The sequence below is a fragment of the Calonectris borealis genome, chromosome 18 (genome assembly GCF_964195595.1).
Source record: "Calonectris borealis chromosome 18, bCalBor7.hap1.2, whole genome shotgun sequence".
Classification (NCBI taxonomy): Eukaryota; Metazoa; Chordata; class Aves; order Procellariiformes; family Procellariidae; genus Calonectris; species Calonectris borealis.
The window spans coordinates 16235609-16256025 of NC_134329.1; the positions used below are offsets into that span (position 1 = coordinate 16235609).

The 20417-nt window shown below is 46.4% G+C and overlaps 1 protein-coding gene across 1 annotated transcript in view; it reads left to right on the top strand.

Moving 5' to 3' along the window:
- The window catches only part of TMEM132D (transmembrane protein 132D), a 263094-nt gene extending 258148 nt beyond the window's left edge, over nt 1–4946 (top strand). Inside the window, exon 9 of the mRNA XM_075168136.1 lies at nt 1848–4946. Coding sequence (XP_075024237.1) covers nt 1848–3029 — 1182 coding nt within the window. The 3' untranslated portion in view covers nt 3030–4946. The remainder of the gene's footprint in view (nt 1–1847) is intronic.
- Nucleotides 4947–20417: the final 15471 nt, after the last annotated feature.

Here is a 20417-nt window from a genome sequence, read left to right on the forward strand (position 1 = left end):
CAAACTACCTTGAAATCAGCCCAAAAGCTGGGGTTGATGGCATTTAGTCCAATATGCTGCCCAGCACTGACATTTCAGTTCACAGAAATGGAGCCTAGATGAGTCCCTCTCTGGGTGCAGGGGTACAGTCAGAACAACATTGGATCGGTATTAAACCAGCGAGGAAGACGTGCACCTTCCACCCTTCAAGGACTGACTCCGTTTTAAAAGGCATCTGATTCCTTCCCTTGCTTAGTACATGATTTTCAGAGCACAATCCCTATAAGCAAAGCAATGCAAAATTATTAAACGATTATGCAGGTTTAAGCAACACAGTGGGAGGATAAGAGTTGATGACATAAATTCTATGCGGCCTTCAAGAAACATCCAAAGATTAATAAACACAAAGCCGGGATTTATGGCAGTGTCAGCAAAGTCTTAGGGCTCTGTCTTGAAATAGAGATAGAAGCAAATCTCCCACTGAAGCATGGGGAGCTTTATGGCTCTAAGGATTTCAGAATCAGGCCAGTAGATTATGCACGATACAATCCCAAAGGACTGGAGGCTTATTCTCTGTGATCTGAACAGGTGAATGACTATGTGCTAGAAACAATTTAAAAGATAATGATATATATTTATTCTCTGTATATATGTTGAGTTAAAATGTAAATACCGTCTGTTTGAAAAACCGCTTATTTAAAGAAACAAGACTTTTATAATCACGCTTTCCGCAAGTACGGTTATTAATCTGTTGGTTGGGTGTTTGGCTGTCTGTCAGGCTCTCTCGCAGAGCAGGGTGATCCCAACTCTTACCAGACAAGAGCTCACCTCATTTTAGACACCAAAGAATCCACACATCAAGCCAGGACTCTTTCTGGTGTGGATTCTCCAGTGTCTAATAAGGTGCAAATATCCCAGCCAAAACAGAGCAAGTCAGGCCATCAGAAGCAGGGATTAGATTCCCGGAGAGCAATCTGAATTTTTTCTGTAAATGATTGATGTGTGAATGCCAAGATTTTTTTCAGGTAGCACGACAGTTTTCAATAGCCATTTGAGAGTCCTTAAAGGACCTGATTTTCAGAAATGGGTGAGCACATGTTTTCTGAAATCTAAGAATACTTTAGAATGTTTCAAGTTAGAAACCAAAAGCCGAGGTTCCCAGGAATGCTGCACCATTACACATGTGCAAGTACAGCATTAGTACACAGGTCTGACCCATTTGCATTCTAGAAGCCTCCATGCACTCTGAAGTATACAATCTGCATTGCTGTGACAGGAGATTAAACTTCATTATTGTCTTGCTTTTAATTGCTAACAAGCATGAAAATTACCCTGGCCGTTTCCTAAAGAAGCAACTGATCAGTTTCCTCTGCTTGTACAAAACGCTTATTTAATTTGAGGGACAAAAATCAAGGTATAGAGCCGTGTATGAACCTACTTGCTATATTAGGTATTTTTTAACATGTCTTGTGTGTAACAAGAGGAGACTTTGTATTTTAAGCAGTTTAGAAATAATGTAATTTTTTTTTTTATTTAAATATACAACAGTAAATGATCTCAGTCACTGGTAATGCTTTCTGACATGCAATTTATTATGGTGCTGAAGTAGATTCTGCAGAGCCCAGGGGATATAGCTCCTTTAAGCACCTTTGGGGAAACAAATCTTATTATCCTTATTATCAATGAGTGTTTCTAGTATTTCTCCTCACACCTTGGCAAGATATTAATTTTATTGTTCTCCCTTTTTATTTCTTTTCTGGTTATAAATGGTATATGGATCTTGTGAGGAGGAGGGAATAGACCAGGACAGAACATATTTCCCTCGATGTTTATTTGGAGTATGCATATATTTGTTTTCTATATTATAGGAAGCAGCCATCAGCTGCTGGATCCAGTTCAGTGATGGATCTGTCATGCCTCTGGATATTTATGACTCTAAAGACTTCTCCTTGTCAGCTACATCTCTGGATGAGAAGGTGGTCTCCATTCACCATGACCCCAAATTCAAGTGGCCTGTGGTTGCTGCTGAGACAGAAGGCCAGGGGACGCTGGTGAAGGTAGAGATGGTGATCAGTGAATCATGCCAGAAATCCAAAAGAAAGAGCATCCTAGCTGTTGGAAGTGGTAGCATTAAAGTCAAGTTTGGGCAGAGTGATGCCAACCCTAACATCAGTGACAGTAAACATAGGGGTGCTGGTGTCCACCTAGAAAATCATGCCAGTGACCGGCGTCAGAAAACCACTCTGCAGGAAAGAGCTGGGCTAGATGGCCAGTATTACAGCTCCTCAATGGGCCACGAGCAAGGGAAAGGGACCACCACTCAAAGGTCTATTTTAAGTAAAAAAGAAGACAGAGAAAGCCTCCTGGATGATGACAGTCATCTGCAGAACATCCCAATAGACTTCACGAGCTTCCCTGCACAGGTGGATCTGCCAAGAAACAACGGAGACTTGGAAGAGAATGACCTAGTCCAGACCCCTAGGGGACTCACTGATCTGGAGATAGGAATGTATGCTCTTCTGGGAGTCTTTTGCCTGGCAATTCTGGTCTTCCTTATCAATTGTGTCACTTTTGCTTTGAAGTACCGAAACAAACAAGTTCCCTTTGAAGAGCAAGAAGGCATGAGCCACTCTCATGACTGGGTTGGGCTGAGCAACAGGACAGAACTTCTGGAGAATCACATAAATTTCTCATCCCAACAAGATGAACATATCACAGCCATTGACAGAGGAGTGGACTATGAAGAGAGCAAATACCTCCTCACCACAAATGCCGCCAAAAATATTAATGGACAATCTTTCAGGTCTACTGAGTCCACATTCACTGAAGGGAAAGAACAGAAAAGTGAACCAACTGCTTCTCCTACCTCTAAGAGGAAACGGGTTAAATTCACCACCTTTACCACCATCTCCTCTGATGATGGGTGTCCAACTGTCAACTCAATCTTGATGAGTAGTGAGGATGACATTAAATGGGTCTGCCAGGATATGGACCTGGGGGAGTGCAAAGAACTTAAAAACTATATGGAGAGATTACATGAAAATGTGTAATGAGACACAAAAGACTCTTTTGTTTGGTTTGTTCGTTCGTTTGTTTTTCACTCACCTTCTGCCTTTAATTTTGGGTAGCGGGGCAAAATGTTGTCTTGAATCAGCTGGTGGATAATAACTCAATGGAGCCCCAAGAAGCCACCCAAAAGCAGCTGGGAGAGCAGAGATCCTGGACAGCTCTTAAAATTCAAGTCATCTCTGTGCTCAGAGATGGAAGTGAGAGATGTGTGGGGGTTTTTGATGCATGGTAACATGAAAAAAAACTTAGCAAAATAATACAGTCTCATTCTCTGAGCTTTCCCAGGAAATCAATAAATATAACAAACTCCAGTGCAGTTTGGATATTACAAAGTTCTCACAGCTCTACTGTTCAATATTGCAAGCTTTGGTTAAAAGCAAAAAATTGGTTTCAGAATAAATAGATCCACGAAGAGAGCATGTCATTCAAGCCACATGCAGAGAATATCCATCCAAGAACATTAATTTAAAGCTGACAAAAACCAACAGTGTGAGCAAAGCAGCTCCCAGAGCTGAAAAGTCATGAGTTTCCAAAGAATCTGGAGGGGAAAAGGAGTAACTGGGCTGTTTACAAACCAGCATGTTTGCCTCCCAAGCACTGAGAATGGATACACATATACAGTTAAAACTGAAACTCTCTTTTTAAGTAGATGCCAAGGTAATAAACTTTGCCAGCCAATTTTCAGTATTTCTTAATTTGTAAAATAGGAGAAGATATAATCTATTCTCAGAATATCACTCATATAAAGGAAGGTCTCTTTTGGAAAGTTTGAGAGAACAAGCTATTTTTAAAAGCCCACTTTATTTGACTGTCCTGTTTCAAATTTGTATTCCCAGCCGTTTCCCTGGAGTGCTCCACATCTGCGGGCACTTACTAGCATCAGTCAACTTTGGAAGCGTGTGGTTTCTTCCTTCCCTTCCATGCACACTCGCTTCTCCACGGTGTGCTCTTGCCAAGCACAGACGCTGTTGGTACCACGCTGGTACTTGCTTTACATGCTGTCATTTACCAAAGTTGGCCACTCTCTCTTGGGTAAGTGTAACTTGTGCTGAACTCAGACACCAACAGCAACTGCCTCTTTGTCCGTCCCCTTCCCCGGGAGAGGTCAGGTTGTTCAGCTCCTTCTGCTCGTGCTTCTTTAGACCCCTGCTCAGCACGTTTGGAGGGCACTCACAGGTCACAGGGGAGTGCTGCACATTCAACGTTGAAACCTTCTCCCAGAGGTGATGATTATCTTTTGTTTTCCTCTGATAAAGATGTACATATGGTAGGATTTCAGTGATTACCCTTTGAATCCGATGTGCCCTCCAGCCCTAAAACCATGACATTTTTTGTGAGGTCCAAAAGCAGTCTCCAATGACCAGTGGCAAAGTGCCAAAGCACTAACAAAAATCCAGCTTATAGTTCAAGTTTTCCTTTATTTTCCAGAGTGAGCCCTTGCCCTCCTTTTATTATTAAGTCTCTTTCTGTCATTGAATCTAGGTTGCTTGGTTTAATATACACCTGCCCTCCCACAAACACTTAGATTGAATCCCTCTATATTTAGAATGTACTGTAGATTGTAAGAATGTAATATATATATTTATAAACATGCCAACTGTGAATAAAATTTGCATTTTAGTGGCTTCATCTTTTTTTCTACTCTGAACGCCTCTTTCCTTTCACTGTCAGAACGTTTACCCTAAAAGAGATTGGCAGCAATATGGAGACTTGTCCTTTGATGAAACGGTGAATTAAGGCTCTTGGCACGATCTAGTCACAAAGTTTTACATTGTCCAATGTTGGGGAGAGAAGATATAACATCAACAACATGGTATGCTACAAATGTATTTGCACCGAGTCACCCTTCCAAGATTTGAAACTCTTTGCAAATAAATCCATGTGCGCATTTCTAGCCTGAAAGCCTGATATATATGTGAGTTTCTGATTTTGGCGCTATTGGGAAGACCCACATTTGGCCTTTGACGACAATTTTAAAAGAGTAAGTTGGTGTAAATAGGGCAAATGTGCCCAAAACTTTGGAGATCAATACTTGTGCATCAGATGGTCTTCGCTTTCTTTCAGCACCTCTCATCAAGGCCTGGGTTACTCAGTCCTATGCAAGCTCAAGGACAAAGTGCCACAGTGAGGACAGCACAGCGCGGAGCCCAGACTGGCTCTGGATGAGCGCTCGGGTGAGGGAAGCAGCCTTGGTGCCGTAGCAAAGCACTGCAGCCTCCCAGCAGGTTCAGCAGTGTTCTAGCCCACAGTCTTGCCTCCAACTCTGGAGCTATTTTGGGTGCTTTTTACACATCACTACATTGCATCCACAGAGATTTACCCTTAGTAACGTGGAGGTCAGGGTGAAAGTGGCCAAATCTCAGCTAGCAGTCTGTGCAGATCAGATGCGTGCGCGCATGCAAGGTTGCCTTGCAAAAGTGTCGCTGCATGGCCAATCTTTCTCCTTCGGAAAGAGCAGGTACAAGCCACGCTGGGAGCAGGCTGTCAGAATTGCTTTACCAATGAGCTGCTATGGGAAATGAAGATTTTTGCGTTAGCTGCCTCCGGGGAACATGAAGAACTAACAGCAAGTTTATCTGGTAGCACAAACCACTGAAATATTCTCCTAGGACAAAACAGCCGCCAGCTACAACGCTAAGGATACTGACATTCAGATTTATGCCTTTCCGCTTGCTCAGAGGTCCCTGCTGTCTCTAACAGCTGTAGCTTGCTATTATCCATAGGGCAATACTATAAATAATAGCTAGTATTTAAAGCGCTCTTTGTCCATAGATCTCAAAGTGCTTTGAGCAAGGTGGATTCCTTATCGACGTGGAGAACACCAAGGTTAAGTGATTTGCCCAAAGTAAGATGGGAAATCTATGGCAAAATCAGAAAGAGACATCACTCCCCCCCACACCCTTTTATGTATCACAGTCACTGGGCAGGACCCTGAGCTCTGCTCAGGGGGAAGCCGGAGTGGGTTATGGCCATCTGTATGCAAGCAAACACTCTTAATTAATCTGCTAATAGCAGAATAAATCAACTTCCTGTAGAGATTTTTGTATCTATCTACCTATCTGTTGGTGTGTGTGTTTATGGATATTCACTTTTCTCACAGCACAGGGCCGAGACTTTTAAGAGATTCTGCACCGTGGAGCATCTCAAAGGGGAAAGCCTGTGTTTCAGGCAATCAGATGAGAATCCCGTTTGGCAAATGAGGGGGGTTAAATCCTGTTCCTCATCATAAAAGCAGTGACGGTGTTTAGATGCTGCATACACATAACGTTTTGCAGCTGTGGCTCCCATTGGCAATCTCTTAAGCCTGATAAAGAGCCCAGCTGATAGCAAGCAGTCTCCTGTGAGTGTTATTAATTACTTTTTTTTTTTCCTTCCCCTCAGTTGCATCCTTATTTTCATGTGAGTAGCTATACTGATAGGCTGATAGACTGATACAGGCATGTTAACAAAAGAAAATGTGTCTGATGCAGTTTGGCTTTTTTTAGGCACTTCATGCATAAATACAATGAGTAGAAACTTGATGGTCCTATAAATCAGGTAAGCTGGTTTTTTACTGTCTTTCTTCAATTTAAAGGCTTCTTTTTCAGCAGTCTTAAGTATGTAGTGGTTTAGACCAACCTGCATTAATACACCAGTGAATTCAAAGTCTGAGCAATGCAGCTAAATAATTGGTTTGGAACAAGAGTTCTATGGAGGGAAGTGACTTGAAAAACCAGAATAGGTATTAAATTGATGTGCAGCCTGCACTAAGTAGCTCTAGAAACTACTTTCACACCTCGTTTCCATAATGAATGAGATGTAAATGAAATGAGCACACTGGAGACACTTTAGCTCGGCTCTGTGTACGTTCAGCTTCTCCAAGACTGCCTACTGTCATTCCCCTGTGGTCTGTGGGGCTGCTGCTTTGTGGAAGATGCTTAGCGAGGGCTAAAGGACTCATGTTCTGCAACTTAGGAGAGTCTTTCACATGTGTCACTTAGGAGGGGGTGTCGCTTGGACTCACGTATGTGTTGATCAAGCAAAGTCCAGTAAGCATCACTGAGGAATTAACTCAGGCAAGGAGCTATCACTGCCAAATGGTGCGTTTAGAAAATGCCTCAAGTGTTTTAAAAAAACTCTCAGAGATTAATTTATTTAGTCCTTGCAAGCCTAGGAACTCTCTCACGTATTTCTGTATGTTTATTGTAGTACCGTATTCATGCACATACTATTCATGCACAGCTTTAGAGCACTGCAGCGACGCATCTTACTGCTTGTAGTACGACGCCTACCATACAAAATCAGTTCTATGTTACTACCAGCCGATACTATCAGGAGTAAACAAGATAATGTACCTGTTTGAAGCAGGAGAGGCTTGTGTCCTGCAGGAGAGTTACATGCTGCCAACGTGGCTCCCCACACAGGGCTAGCGGGGCTCACCATTCTTCACTGCCATGCCTGGCCCCGGAACGAGCTGCCTCCTGGGGCTGGGTAGGAGACCAAGAGAGCTCTAAAACAAGTTAGGATACGACTTGCAAAGTGCTGAGGAGGTAGGATTTGTGTTCTGCTGCCAGTTCATTTCTCACTGAAAACTCACAGGAGGGGCTGCTGATGCACTTAACACTAGGCATATGTTTAAGCACCTTTCTGAATGGGTGTTTGGTCTCCAACAGCCATCATCTTCCTCATGCATAAAGAATGTCTTTTTCCTGTGAAATTAGTGAATATTATTGTGCTGTTTGGCTTCTTGGTGAAAGCTTTAATAGATGAAGTTCAAAAGTGGCAGCAATAAGGGCCTGAGAAGAGGAGAGCAGAGCACCTGGTACGTCGTGCCCATAATCAGGAGTGTTAAAAGGGCCAAGGTTACCCGAGTCAAGCAAGTGTGCCTGAAACTGGATCATTTTCTACCTTTTTGCCGATTTGATATGAAGACCTCTGTCAACAAATCCTTCATTATGCAGGCTTCCTGCTCTGGCTCTGTGAGGAACAGCAAATTAAGCAGCCCACGTATGTAATATTAATGGTTGGAGAAGCAGCACTGCTACTCTGTTTGTATGTACTGCCAATGCTCATTAAGAAATTCCTGTCACATTGTAAAGATGGCTGGTAGATTACATACGACAAGTTCCTGCATCTATCTCCTTAAAACAGCCCCCGGAGCCCCTTAAAACAGGGACACATTCAGTACTGAACCACGTTTGTTTGCACCATCTACCAGAACTCACTCTCTCCTTGTTTCGGTGGGTGCAAATGAGGACTCCTCTTGCATTTTCCCCTTCTGCAATCACAGGCGCTTCTCTAACTCTGATGTTGTGCCGGCACGCTGACGGTGGCTGGATATTTGCTATTTGGTACCTGAATTCTGTGGCACCTGACAGGACTCAAACCAATATTGCCAGCACCAGAAAGCTGCAGCTTTGAAGTGTAACAGGGACTTTGCTTATTCATGTTCAGACCTTTGTTCCTAATAATTAAATTAGAGCTTCCTACAATCAGTTAACGTATTAATGACCTAAAAACCAATCCAAAGAGCTTCACTGCTCAGCCCTGATGACAGGACGCTTTAAAGAGTCCCATTTTTAACACTTTACTGAGCTCAGTAAGCACAGATGAGGAGGAGAGAGAGACTGGAGGAGAAATAAGGATAGGAGTAAGGGGACCATACTCTCCATAAGCACCGTTTAGCTTAGCACCACTGGATGTGTCCGGCCGCCTTCAGCAGAAGCATGGGTCCAGTGGTAGCAACAGATTTTCACTGCAGCTTATCCCCCATCCTCTCCTGCATGTTTGTATCTCAGCCTGTACAGAGGCCAGTGCCAGGAGCTGCTCCTGGGCGCCCCAGCTGCATCCCTGCCTGGCGATGCTCAGCAGCCAAGCACGGAGCAACCTCCTCTCAGTGAGCCATCAAAATCAGAAGGTCCTCTGAGCAGATCACCCCTTCTTCCACCCTTGCGCTATGCCGTGAGGTCCCGCTGCAGAACTGACAGGTATCACCTCCTACCTCTCTCTGAGCGTTCAGGGCTGCCCAAGCACTTGGGTATCTCACTGGAGGAGTGTGGGCAGGGCCAGCCGTGGAGGCAGAACTGACAAGTTGGTTAAGGAGTTTGATGTGATCCACACACCCAACCAGTCAAGTGCTTCTGCTCCTGATGTAGATGACCCAGAGGCTTTCCCAGCTCTGTCCTAAACTGGATGTCATAAGCCAACCCTGCCCTCGTCGGGCCTTCCTTTCCGAGGCTTGCATGCTTAAGGATCCTAAACAACTAAGAAATTTTAAAAAGTGGGCTTAACAGCAGGCGCTAGCCTGGTCCCCAGGAGCTTTAGTTCTTCGCCCAGCACTGATGATCCATGTGCCTCTGCTTTCTCCATTGCAACTTCTGGATTGTTTGCTCAGACTGAAGTCTGCAGGACTGTGCCCTGCCTGCACTGCTGCACAGCGGGGCCATGCTCTTTGGTGGAAGGCGATGCTGCTGCCCTGGATGCTCCCCAACAGGATGATCTGTATCCACGTGCTCTGCTCCTGTGGGATTCTCCCACCAGTACAGATGCATCTCATGCCTCCCTGTTTCTCTTTTGTCTGATTGACTGCGGTCACCCATTTTCCATCCTCTTGTCATCAAGCCAAAAACCCGAATCACTGTGCTCCTCTCTGCCATTAATAACTTTTTACAGCTTGCTTTTGTCAGTCCTCCCTCTCAGGCCTAATCAATAGCTTTGCTCTTAGCGTTTGGCGTTCCCTTCTGTTCTGCCAGTCAGGATACCAAGGTCAAATCGGTCCCTTTTGTGTGTCTCCCTTAAATAAATAGTATCAGACTGCCATGTCTTAGCGCAAAATATTTTGTAATATTGAAAAATCCCAAGTATTGATCAGATCTAGCTCTGTACCTAGCTCTCTACACAGCCTTGACTGTAGCTTTAATACAGCACTCAATAATGGGTCTTTTGTAAGACCGATTCATACAGCTGAAGAGGCATTTTTGGCAGGCTGCGAGTGCAGGCTCAGAAAGATTTTTTTCATCGCACCACATAGCCCTCGCACAATCACGCCGGCCCCTGAAGAGCAACAGGATTTTAATCAGCTCTTCTAATTGTTTTGTCCCCTGGTCTAGTACGGAGCCGGTGTCCCCCACTCCTACAGCACCGGTGATGAGGGACTGTAATTGAAGAGGATGCTCTCCTAACCCAATTTTAATATGATTTGTGAGGCTACTGGGGGTGGTTGCTGCAAAGCAGCAGCAGAGAGGGAGGACAGATAGACAAGCTGAGCACCATGACTCAAATCAGGCCTTAAACCAGGGGGAATTTCAAGGTTTTGGAGTAAGAGCCATACCAGAGAGCAGCAAAATTTGCTAACAGCTAAATTATGCCGCTTTGTTGCTCCTAAAAAAATAACATCACCCTCACCTCCTTCAGAGTCACACCCTTACATCTTGAAAGCCTGGTTCAGCTTCTCACACACCCCCCCAGCAATGGCCTGGGCTATAAACAGCCTCTCCTCCGTTTGGGGTGTAGGCTTGGAAGCTCTCTAGGCGATGGAAAAACAGAAAGCAGCAGAGACGGGGAGAAAGGAGCAAAAGGGGACGTAGCTGAGCTGGGAGACGGGGAGTATTTTGCAGCCTGACCTGTTGGGAAGGGGAACAGTAACAAACACTGCCATTTCTGGGCTTCACGAGCTGCAGACAGCCTGTCTGCGTGCTGCAGAGCCCCCAGCCTACCCCTGAAAGCAGACCTGAGCTGGGAGGAGCGGTGCAGGCTCCGGTAGGATTTGCAGCGAGCCCAGTGGCCCCAGCTCAGCCTGGGAAGGGCCCAGGCTGCGCCTCACCTGCCTCCTGCCTGCCTCTGCTGAGCGGGGCCGGATTCAGGCTCCCACCAGCAGAGGAAACGTCCTTGGTGAAAAGTTGCTGGTTTAATCACGAGCTCCCAATCTGCTACCCGAGAGGGCTGGCACTTGGGCGGGTTTAATGCGGTTGCAAAGCACAAATCTCCGAGGGAAATGCCCCACTCATTAGTGTTAACGGCTGCTTTGGCTTTGGATGGAAGCAAAGGGTGGGAGGTTATAATTTTCTATTATAAGGCAGCAGGAAGGCTTAAACAATACATATTCATGTATTTCTCTGGTGTGTATATACATATATGTATGCCTTATGTATATGTGAAGTAGACTTATGCTGTCCTTGTTTCTAGCCTTAATTCATCATTTGCTTACAATAACTTCCCCATCCCCCATTTTAATATTTTCACTTACCGTACTTTGAAGAGCTAGAAATAGCTTGTCAGATTGAGACAGCTCTTGAGAAGTTTAATTTTCCTAATGCTTGTTGGAAATCCCCTTTCTGAATCTGCAGGAATATTAAGGTTCTTAGCATGAACTGCGCAGGGAGGGAATTTGCAAGTAAAGCTGTCAGTGAATTGTGACTGGGTTAGGAGAGCCTTGATGGAGAGCACTGATGGGTGCAGGATGTGTCTCCCGAGGAGGGAAGGATGCTTGCTGAGCCCGCCGTGGGTGGCAGAGCTGGGAGGGGGGGGTAGGTGGCAACCGCTTGTTTTCTCTCTGCCAGCCCTACGGGGAACATAGGTAGGGAGGCAAAATTAGAGCAGAGGCACACAGAGCGTTTACAAGCAAAGGTAACAATGGCTTTTGCTGCTGGTTCCCCACCTGGATTTCTAAGGTCACTCTTTCTGTCACCACTGGTAGGAACTTGTTGCGCCCTGACTCCGGGTCGCCGGCAGCGCGGTGCTCCTGCGACGGTGGCCCCCGCAGAAGGGGCTGTGTTCCTGGCTGCGCCCTGCACCCCAACGGCCGGGAAGCCCCTTGCAGTGCCAACGTTAAAAGGTGCAGGGACAGGGCTAAAAGAAGCTGGAACGAAAGCTTTATTGGCAGCGCTGTGCATTACCTGAGCGTTCAGTGCCGTTTCCCAGAAAGGTAGTGCTAGCGTGAAGGATTCTTCATAGCGGAGGGGAAATAAAAAGGTATTTTGCAAAGAGCCAGGGAATAGCAAGTGTCCCCTAGCCGTTGGCAGTGACAGGAAAGCACAGTGATTTGAGAGCAGGTAACCCGTCCATGTCTGAACCCTTGTGCTCGGGTCTGTGTCCAAGTAAGGGTCCCTGACAACTGCACAAACCAAGAGGGATCGCTCCCCCTGTGCCATCAGCGGGACAGGAATAAGCAGCCACATTTGCAAAAGCAGGGCCCTAGCGAGGACCCCTGCTTCCATGCCAAGCTCCGAGGTCCCTGCTGAGGGCACTGTGGGTGCTGGCAAACCCCGACGGCCCAGTGAAGCCAGGCCACCGCAGGTCCAGGGCCCAAGGTGAGGCCGGTCGTAACGCTGCTGGAGCTGGGCCCGGGCCAGGCCGCAGAGCCGAGCTTTGCAGCGGCAGGCCCAGGGGTTCGGCTCGGGGCCGTTTCTGTGGCATGCTATCGCATGTATTTTTAATAAAAGGCAGATAATTTGTGAGTGTCTCCCTCTTAGCGGGAGGCCAGCAGCTCTGCTTGCTGACGGCTGTCGTCAAGCGACTCAAAACGCACGATGGGCTCGCGCAGGAGCTCGAAGATGCAGGCAGCCCGTTTTCCTCCACCCTAAGCAGAAGCCAAATAGTTAAGTGAGATCAGAAAGGCTGATATTTCCTCCTCCTCCTCTTTTACCACCTGCTATTTTCTTCCTCAGTATCTAGACTCAAGGTATTACCGAAATTAAATATAGCAATTCAGGCTGCCCATTGTTCCCTGCTCTGTGATGTGCCGGAGTGGCACCTTTGTATTTATCCATCCACCCCCATCTCCTCAGATGTGCTGCTCACACAATAGTTATTGTTGTAGAAGGGACCTGGAATGAGCTTTTGCATTATTCACTTCATTTATTTTGACACAATATTTGGAGCCACTTCATTAAATTCTCTTACAATGTCCTGTCTTTTTTTTTTCCCCGTCTCCTTGCCAATGCCTGCCTCACACAGATAATGTAACAACAACAATACGGGGTGTGGGGGGGTGGGGAATAGACTTGTTTTCTATAAAAGGGGCTAGCTATGAATTATTTAACGTGATTTAGTGATCTCAGGATTCCCTCCCTTCCTCCCTGCCCCCCCAAAAAAGAGTACAACTAGCTTGAAACACATCATTTGCAGGTAGTAGATATGAGCAATAAATACTCAGGGCAATTAAGTCTTGAACAAAGGAAAAACCATACAGCTTTACAGACAGCGTGTGGATATGCAGGAGACAGGATATATAAACACCTCTTTACCAGCACTGAAAAATGAACTAGTCTCTTGTCTCTTTCAGTGTTTTCATAGATGCAACAGATCAGGCTCATGAAACATTTTTTTCTTCCTCTTTAATGTTCCAAGTGCTTGTGATCCGAGGAGGGACTGATGTAACACGGCCTCTCCGTTTTACTCGGGGCCTGCTGTTTTCCTGGCATCGCAGAATTTGTCAGCGCTGCCAGGGGTGCCAGGGAGCTTCCCTCCCAGGGGTGGCTTGCAAATTGGGGTAGACTTTGGCTCAGCAGTTCAAACTCTCCGGTGGGCAGGGTGGATGTTGAAGAAATGAGCTCAGAAAATGAACCCACTGTAATTCTTCCCAGGTTATTTTTTTCCAGCATTTCTATCCTGCCTCCTCATAACAGTAGTCCACGCAGTATTTAAGATGCAAAGGCAAAAGGGCTCCCCTGCACTTGCTGTTTGGCTACATTTTAAGCAGGTTCCCAAGGTGACCTGTGTCCTTCCCTTTCCTCCAAGCTGTCCCCATACACCTCCTCGTTAAACCGCAGCCAAGGCAGCACCTTCCAGCTGCCCCAGCACTTCTGAAAGGGCGACCACTTGCAAACTTCTGGAGGGGCTTCCTAGGTGTAGACCTGACACGTTGGGGAGCAGCAAGGCATCAACCGACATGCTCTTCCAGAGACTGGGGGTCTGATGGTGGTATGTGGGAACATCATAGTGTCAAGCCTAATCAGCAACGTTTTACTCAGCCGCGGGGTGCTCTCCACGCTGTTTTAGCTTTGGAGGAATGTGCAATGTGTTTTCAGCTCTTCAGTCCCTGTTATGAACAGATATAACGTTATAAGGCCTTACACCACAAAATTATTTCCTTTCCCACACGTGAATAACCCTGCAGGGGTATGAAGTGCCTGTGGTCCAGCCTGTCTGTGGCCGCACCGAGGGGATGCTACAGCTGTACCTGTCACAAGTGGCACCACTTCTGGTGCGGGCAAGACCCAAGTGATCAGATCTCACAGGGTTTTGGAGCTCCTGTTTCACTGCGAGGACTCCTGCCTGCGGTTTGGGAGTGCTGCTGGAAACCTTGCAGTTGTGACGGTGTATTATGGTGTAGAACAGCGGCAGCTAGGAGAAGTGAGGAAATAAAAGTAAAATAATTCCAAAAAGATTAGGTCAGAGCAGTCAATTAAGCCAAAACTTTTCAGGGCTAAGAAGTGTTCAACCCAAGTAAGTGGAGACAGTGGTGGGCAGGCGCCTCCACGAAGCCCGGCTGTGCCGCAGAGAAGCCCGTCCTGCTCCTCCACTTACGCCACAGAAAATGCTTTCTGGCAATTTAACATTAAAATGTCAGAACATTGTGGCTCTGGGGACATCCACAGCTGATGGAGTGTGTGTCGGCCGCCTGGGAATTGGAGTCGAGACTTCTGTGGGTGGTTGTCTGAATAAAAAGCAGGGAAAAAAAAGGGAAAAAACCACCAACCACAAATAAATATATCGCATCCACGGGGCTGTGGTGGTGCCTTGAGCATTGCCGTGGCCGGGACACGCAGGAGTGACCTGTGTCTCCAGATTAGGCTCTGGCTTTGCAACCACACACGCTTTTCATTTTAAGTACATGGTTAAGCTTATTTGAGTAATAGAGCTAGTCCTATGTTTACCCTATGTATGTAAACAGATATTAGGTTTCACCTATTTGTCCTTATATTTATCTTTGCCGTTCATCATCCAAAGCCAAAATACCCGAGGAAAGGTATGTGCTTGTCTGGACTGGAAAATAAATGGTAATCTGGAGGGAACTCTAGATCTCCATGAATTAGAAACAACTAGCTATAATTTTACTGCTGGAGAATATGCTTTCTTGGACTGTCCCTGGAAGTAAAGAGCTGCAGCGGAGGAGTCAGACTCTGAACTCCTGAGGCAATTGAGCCAGTAGGTCTCGAGCAGGAGCCGCAGAGGTGAGGAAACCATAGGCCATAGGAATTGCTTAACACAATATGCTTACAAACCCTTGGGACAACTACTGTAAATACGAGACAGAAAGAACTGATTGTGGTGATGGGAGAGATAAAGACTTGATTATTTATTATTTTCTGTGATAGCAGCACTAATAAAAGCTTGTCATTTCCATATGTGTATTTTTGGCACTGCAGAGAAGCTTCTGGCCACTGCAACACCCAAGAGCCGGGGGTGCGTGCTCTCCTCCCAGCCCTTTAATGCAGACTTTCTGCAGCAGCATAAATTTCCTTCTGTGACGGATGAGAGCCGCTGAGCCAAAGGCAGCCAAAACTCTTTTTCATCCTAATTGCGTTGCGGCCTGTTCCTCCTTCAAAAAGTGCCTTTGCTGAAATATTGCGGTGACCATAAATTTTGTACGTATTGAGAGAGTAGCATGATTATTTGGCTGTTTGGACTATATTTGCACCTAAATGCAGAGCACGGTTGATATCTGAACCTTGCGTGTTGATTCATTGATTGCATTTAGTCAAGAGGCTGGGACAGTTTTTTGGAAACAAGTTATGAACAGCAATTTCCTTTTAAAGGTTATTGTTAATTATTCGCCTTCTTGGTGGTGTCAGGTTTTTACTAGCTAGCGGGAAGGGCTTGGGGCTTTCCTTCTTCATAGAAGTTGTGCCTGGCTGGCACCGGTGGGCCAGTGGTCACTGGCAGCTCTAGCTGGGGACAGCTCAGGGAGGACCGCGCTGACGGGAGAGCAGAGAGCCTGCCCTCGCGAGGGCTGGAGGGGGGGCCCTGAGCACCTTTGGACCTCCAACTACTGTGCGATACATACAATGTAGGAAAGCATCTTAGGGTTTCTCTTCCATTTTTTTGGAGGCTGCCGTTGCGTTTCGGTTCTCTTAATTGAGATGTTTCAGCATCTCGTGCTGCGTGTTTGGGGAAATCTGACATGATCACGGTTGCTTTTGCACGTGGTGCCAAGGCAGAGCAAGGCAGTAATAATTTCCACCTGGTTTTTGTTCCTTTCTTTAACCGTATCTGTTGCTATCAGATCGGCGCTCTTGAGCTGCGTGAGGCACCCAAATGCGAGAGGCAGGCTGGCCCAGGTGTTACTGCTATGCAAAGCAGGAGACGTTTCAGCTCATAAAGTCTTGACTTGCTGTGTGATTGGGGTTTTTTAAAATTTTTTGCTTATGGAAATGAATATTCAACATAAAATAATATGCTTTGGTTTGGGGAATGTCTTACGAGAATTTTTCTGTAACATTTTGGAGGGTTGGTGGGGGTTTTTTGCCTTTTAAATAAGCTTAATTAGGTAAAGCTGGACTCAAAAGGTTTCATTTGCAACTGTTCAAATTAACTTTTTCTGGTGGAAATAATAGAGGTGGGTGATTAAAACTACTATTTTATGCTTTTTTGTAAGAAGTGAATTAATCATCCATATGTTAGTTTACTTCAGTTTAGATTACTGTAGAGGGACTAGGAAAGGGCTAATACGGAACACAGCCTGCGCTCCCGGTTTCCAATGGGCAATTTGTTATGTTAATAGATTGACATTTAAATATTTGGTGTGGAAGAGAAGAAAGAACACTTCACTGGTTGCAGCATAAACCAGTTTTTGAGTAATTCATAATCTTTATGCAGAAGTCAATTAAAGATCTTACCGGAAAGCAGAGATCCGTGGGACAAAAGTCCGCTCCTGATTTATCAGTCGTAGAAACACCGTTTCCCATCAAAGTCAATACGGAGTCGTATTCCTCAGAGCTTTTTGCTGTGGTGAGAATTATTTTAATTACTTTAGTGACAGATGAATTCTTTTCTAATTTTTAGTATATACAATATTACTATGTAGTAACTGCTTGGTTTTTTAAAGCCTTGTGGGCTGTCTCATGGCTGGCACCCGCAGGCTGCCTGGCACCGACCGTAATTGCGCGCGCACCCGTTTCTAAGCAAGACCTACAGATGCCTTGTGGGACAAAAGGGAGGGAGACAATAATACCGTGGGCATATACCCTTCTCCCCAACAGCACTTATCACTGCAGGAAACAACCAAGCAAACAAAGCCCCCAGGTAAACACAGCCCAGATCCGAGGCCGTCAGCGCCGGGTGCTGGCGCAGCGAGGAGGGTGTCAGCTCCCCAGTGAGGAACTTGTTTTCTTACACGTTTTGCTTGGGCTCCCTGGCCCTCCCGGGCCGGTGCAGCTGCAGACGCTGTTTTCATCCTCAACGAGCTGCGATTGTGCTGATTTGTGCCCAGAGCATCTTTCACCCGTGTGCCCCAAGCCGCCGCCGCAGCAAACCGCTGCTCCCGCGCCCCGGCCCTGCCGCCCGGCGCTGCCCCGCGGACAGAGGAGCCTGCCGGGGCGGAGAGGGGAAGGAGGGTTTGATTCTTCTCCAGGTCAGGCTGTGAGAGACGGCCAGGCCAGCACGGGCAGGTGAGGCTGTGAGGGTGGGCAGCTTACTGGTGGGGGGAAGCAGCCATGCAGCACTGGCAATGGCTTTTCCTGCTAATTTTTCTTTTCATCACAAGCCTGTTTCAGTTGCAAGGCAGTTGGATTTGGGGAATATTCTCTTTCCATTAGTACAGTAAAGTGCAACACTTTCAGCTGGTCTCTTGCCCAACAAACACCATTTTATTAAGTCTGTCGTCTTTTTTTTTAATGACTACCAAGGCAGTTACTGGTTTAGTCCTTTTTTACCTCTGAAGCCACAGCTATCATCACCGGTACCCTCTAACTCTGTGCTGACATCCACAATCAAAATTAGCTTTTATTACCATGTCCTTTTGATAAGTTTGGTTTTAGCCTAGTTGGTATCAGATGTTTTCTAGCAAAGAGTTCAGGTTATTAAATAGACTTAAAAGGCCTCTGACAACACGCCTGTGCGCTACTTCTGCTGCGGATCTGGTTTCCAAAGGTGCAGAGCAGGGCTGTGGGTCTCGGTCACAGACGGACAGGTTTTGTGTTCTTAAAACCTGTTGGGGAGCTAATTCCCCTCTTGGTTTTGGAGCTGCAATGTTCAGGTTAGCGGCCATGCACCGATGAACTGGAGAGACAACTTGGTCCCAAGCAGCTGCCCGGAAAGTGGAGCTGAAGAACACGCACGGAGTTATGAGCTGGCTGACAGCCCGATGTGCCGGCGCTCAGACCGCAGCTGGGGAAGCAGAGGCGGAGGGTGTCCGATCCCTGAATAGCTGCTGAGGCCGATGTCCTCAACAGACCAGTCTAGTCTGCATGGCTGTGCTGGGTATTCAGCCTCTAGCAGGTATTGGGCTGCAAAAAAGAGTTAGAAGTGAAACATTTTCAGAAGTGCAGGACTGTCGTGGTTTAACCCCAGCCAGCAACTAAGCCCCATGCAGCCGCTCGCTCATTCCCCCCCGGTGGGATGGGGGGGAGAATTGGAAGGGTAAAAGTGAGAAAACTCGTGGGTTGAGATAAAGACAGTTTAACAGGTAAAGCAAAAGCTGCGCACACAAGCAAAGCAAAGCAAGGGATTCATTCACTGCTTCCCATCGGCAGGCAGGTGTTCAGCCATCTCCAGGAAAGCAGGGCTCCATCACGCGTAACAGTTACGTGGGAAGACAAACGCCATCACTCCAAACGTCCCCCCCTTCCTGCTTCTTCCCCCAGCTTTATATGCTGATGTCATATGGTATGGGATATCCCTGTGGTCAGTTGGGGTCAGCTGTCCCAGCCGTGTCCCCTCCCAACTCCTTGTGCACCCCCAGCCCCCTCGCTGGTGGGGTGGGGTGAGGAGCAGAAGAGGCCTTGACTCTGTGTCAGCACTGCTCAGCAGGAACGAAAACATCCCTGTGTTATCAACACTGTTTCCAGCACAAATCCAAAACACAGCCCCATACTGGCTTCTGTGAAGAAAATTAACTCTATCCCAGCCAAAACCAGCACAAGGACTTTATCTTCCTCTTCGCTCCAGCCATTGCCTCCCAATCACGCCGGCTCAGGAACTGGAGGGGATTCAGAGAGGGGAATGATTAAAAGATTGGAAGACATCTCAGAGAGAGAGAGAGTCAAAGAGCGCAATCCGTGCCGTGTATGAAGGGGAGCTTATGTGGTGCTTTGATCCCAGCCCAGAAGTACTTAGGTGGTAAACCTAGATTTGAACAGACTCTTTAATCCATAGGCAAAGACATGACATCAGGGTATGAAGCTGTAGCTGTACAAATGCAGACCAGAAACAAGTTTCTTACGGTGACGGAACAAGTCCCCAAGGATTGCAACAGGTTTAACGCTTGCGTTTTCCGATGTTTTTCTGGAAGCAATGTTCTGGTTCAGGTGCTGCCACCGGGTTGGACGTAGGAAGTCAGAAGGTATCTGCTCTGCAGGAGTTTGAGTTAGATGACCATGGTGCTTTCTTTTGGTCACAAAAAAATAATCTGGAGTCTCTGGGTAAGGCTGCCTGTAGAAAAAAAGGCAAAAAATAATGTTCCTGGCCCTTATTGAGCTCTAATTCCTTTGAATAGGAACTATGTCATACCTAAGGCACGCTAAGGACTGGTTTTAATCTGATGCAAGTGCACGGACTGCGGTCACGTTATTTCTCATTTCACTGAGGTTAACTGAGAATATGTTTCAAACTATATATTGCTTATTGCCCATGAAAAGACCTGACACAGATTTCACTGAAGTATGATTCCTGAAGACTTTGGTGAGCGTTAAATCCTTCAGAGCTAAATTCTCATTTTAGCTACCCCAGAGCACATCCAAATGGTGTTACCTGCAGCGTTCACTTTGGTTTTCAGCATCACCGTATTAGAGCAGCTCAGACTTCCCAGGGACTCCTGCCTTGCGGTATTCCCATGGATCAGGGGCAGCCAACTCCTGTGCGAGCTTGGCCACACCAGGCAGTCCACGCTGCGGCCGAGCACTGAATTCACATCCCACAAATGTTAGTCCAGAGACTTAAATGTGAGCTTATTCCTCATTTTGGAGTAAACCAAAATAAATTAAAAAAAATTCTTTATTTTGGAGTAAACCACTCCAGTCTGGCCGTAGTTATTTTTATATAGCACTGCATTTTCTTGCTAAATGGCTTGTCTTTCAGAATATTGCATTAACCTTTGTTTTGTTGGTGGCTTCAGCTTGGTAGTAGGGATAGAAACTCAGACTGCCATCTTCTGCTTTTAATCTGAGTCAAGCGGTGGCGATGAAATTGCGTGTTTTGAATAATTCTGTGTTTTCTCACTAGAATACTGAGCC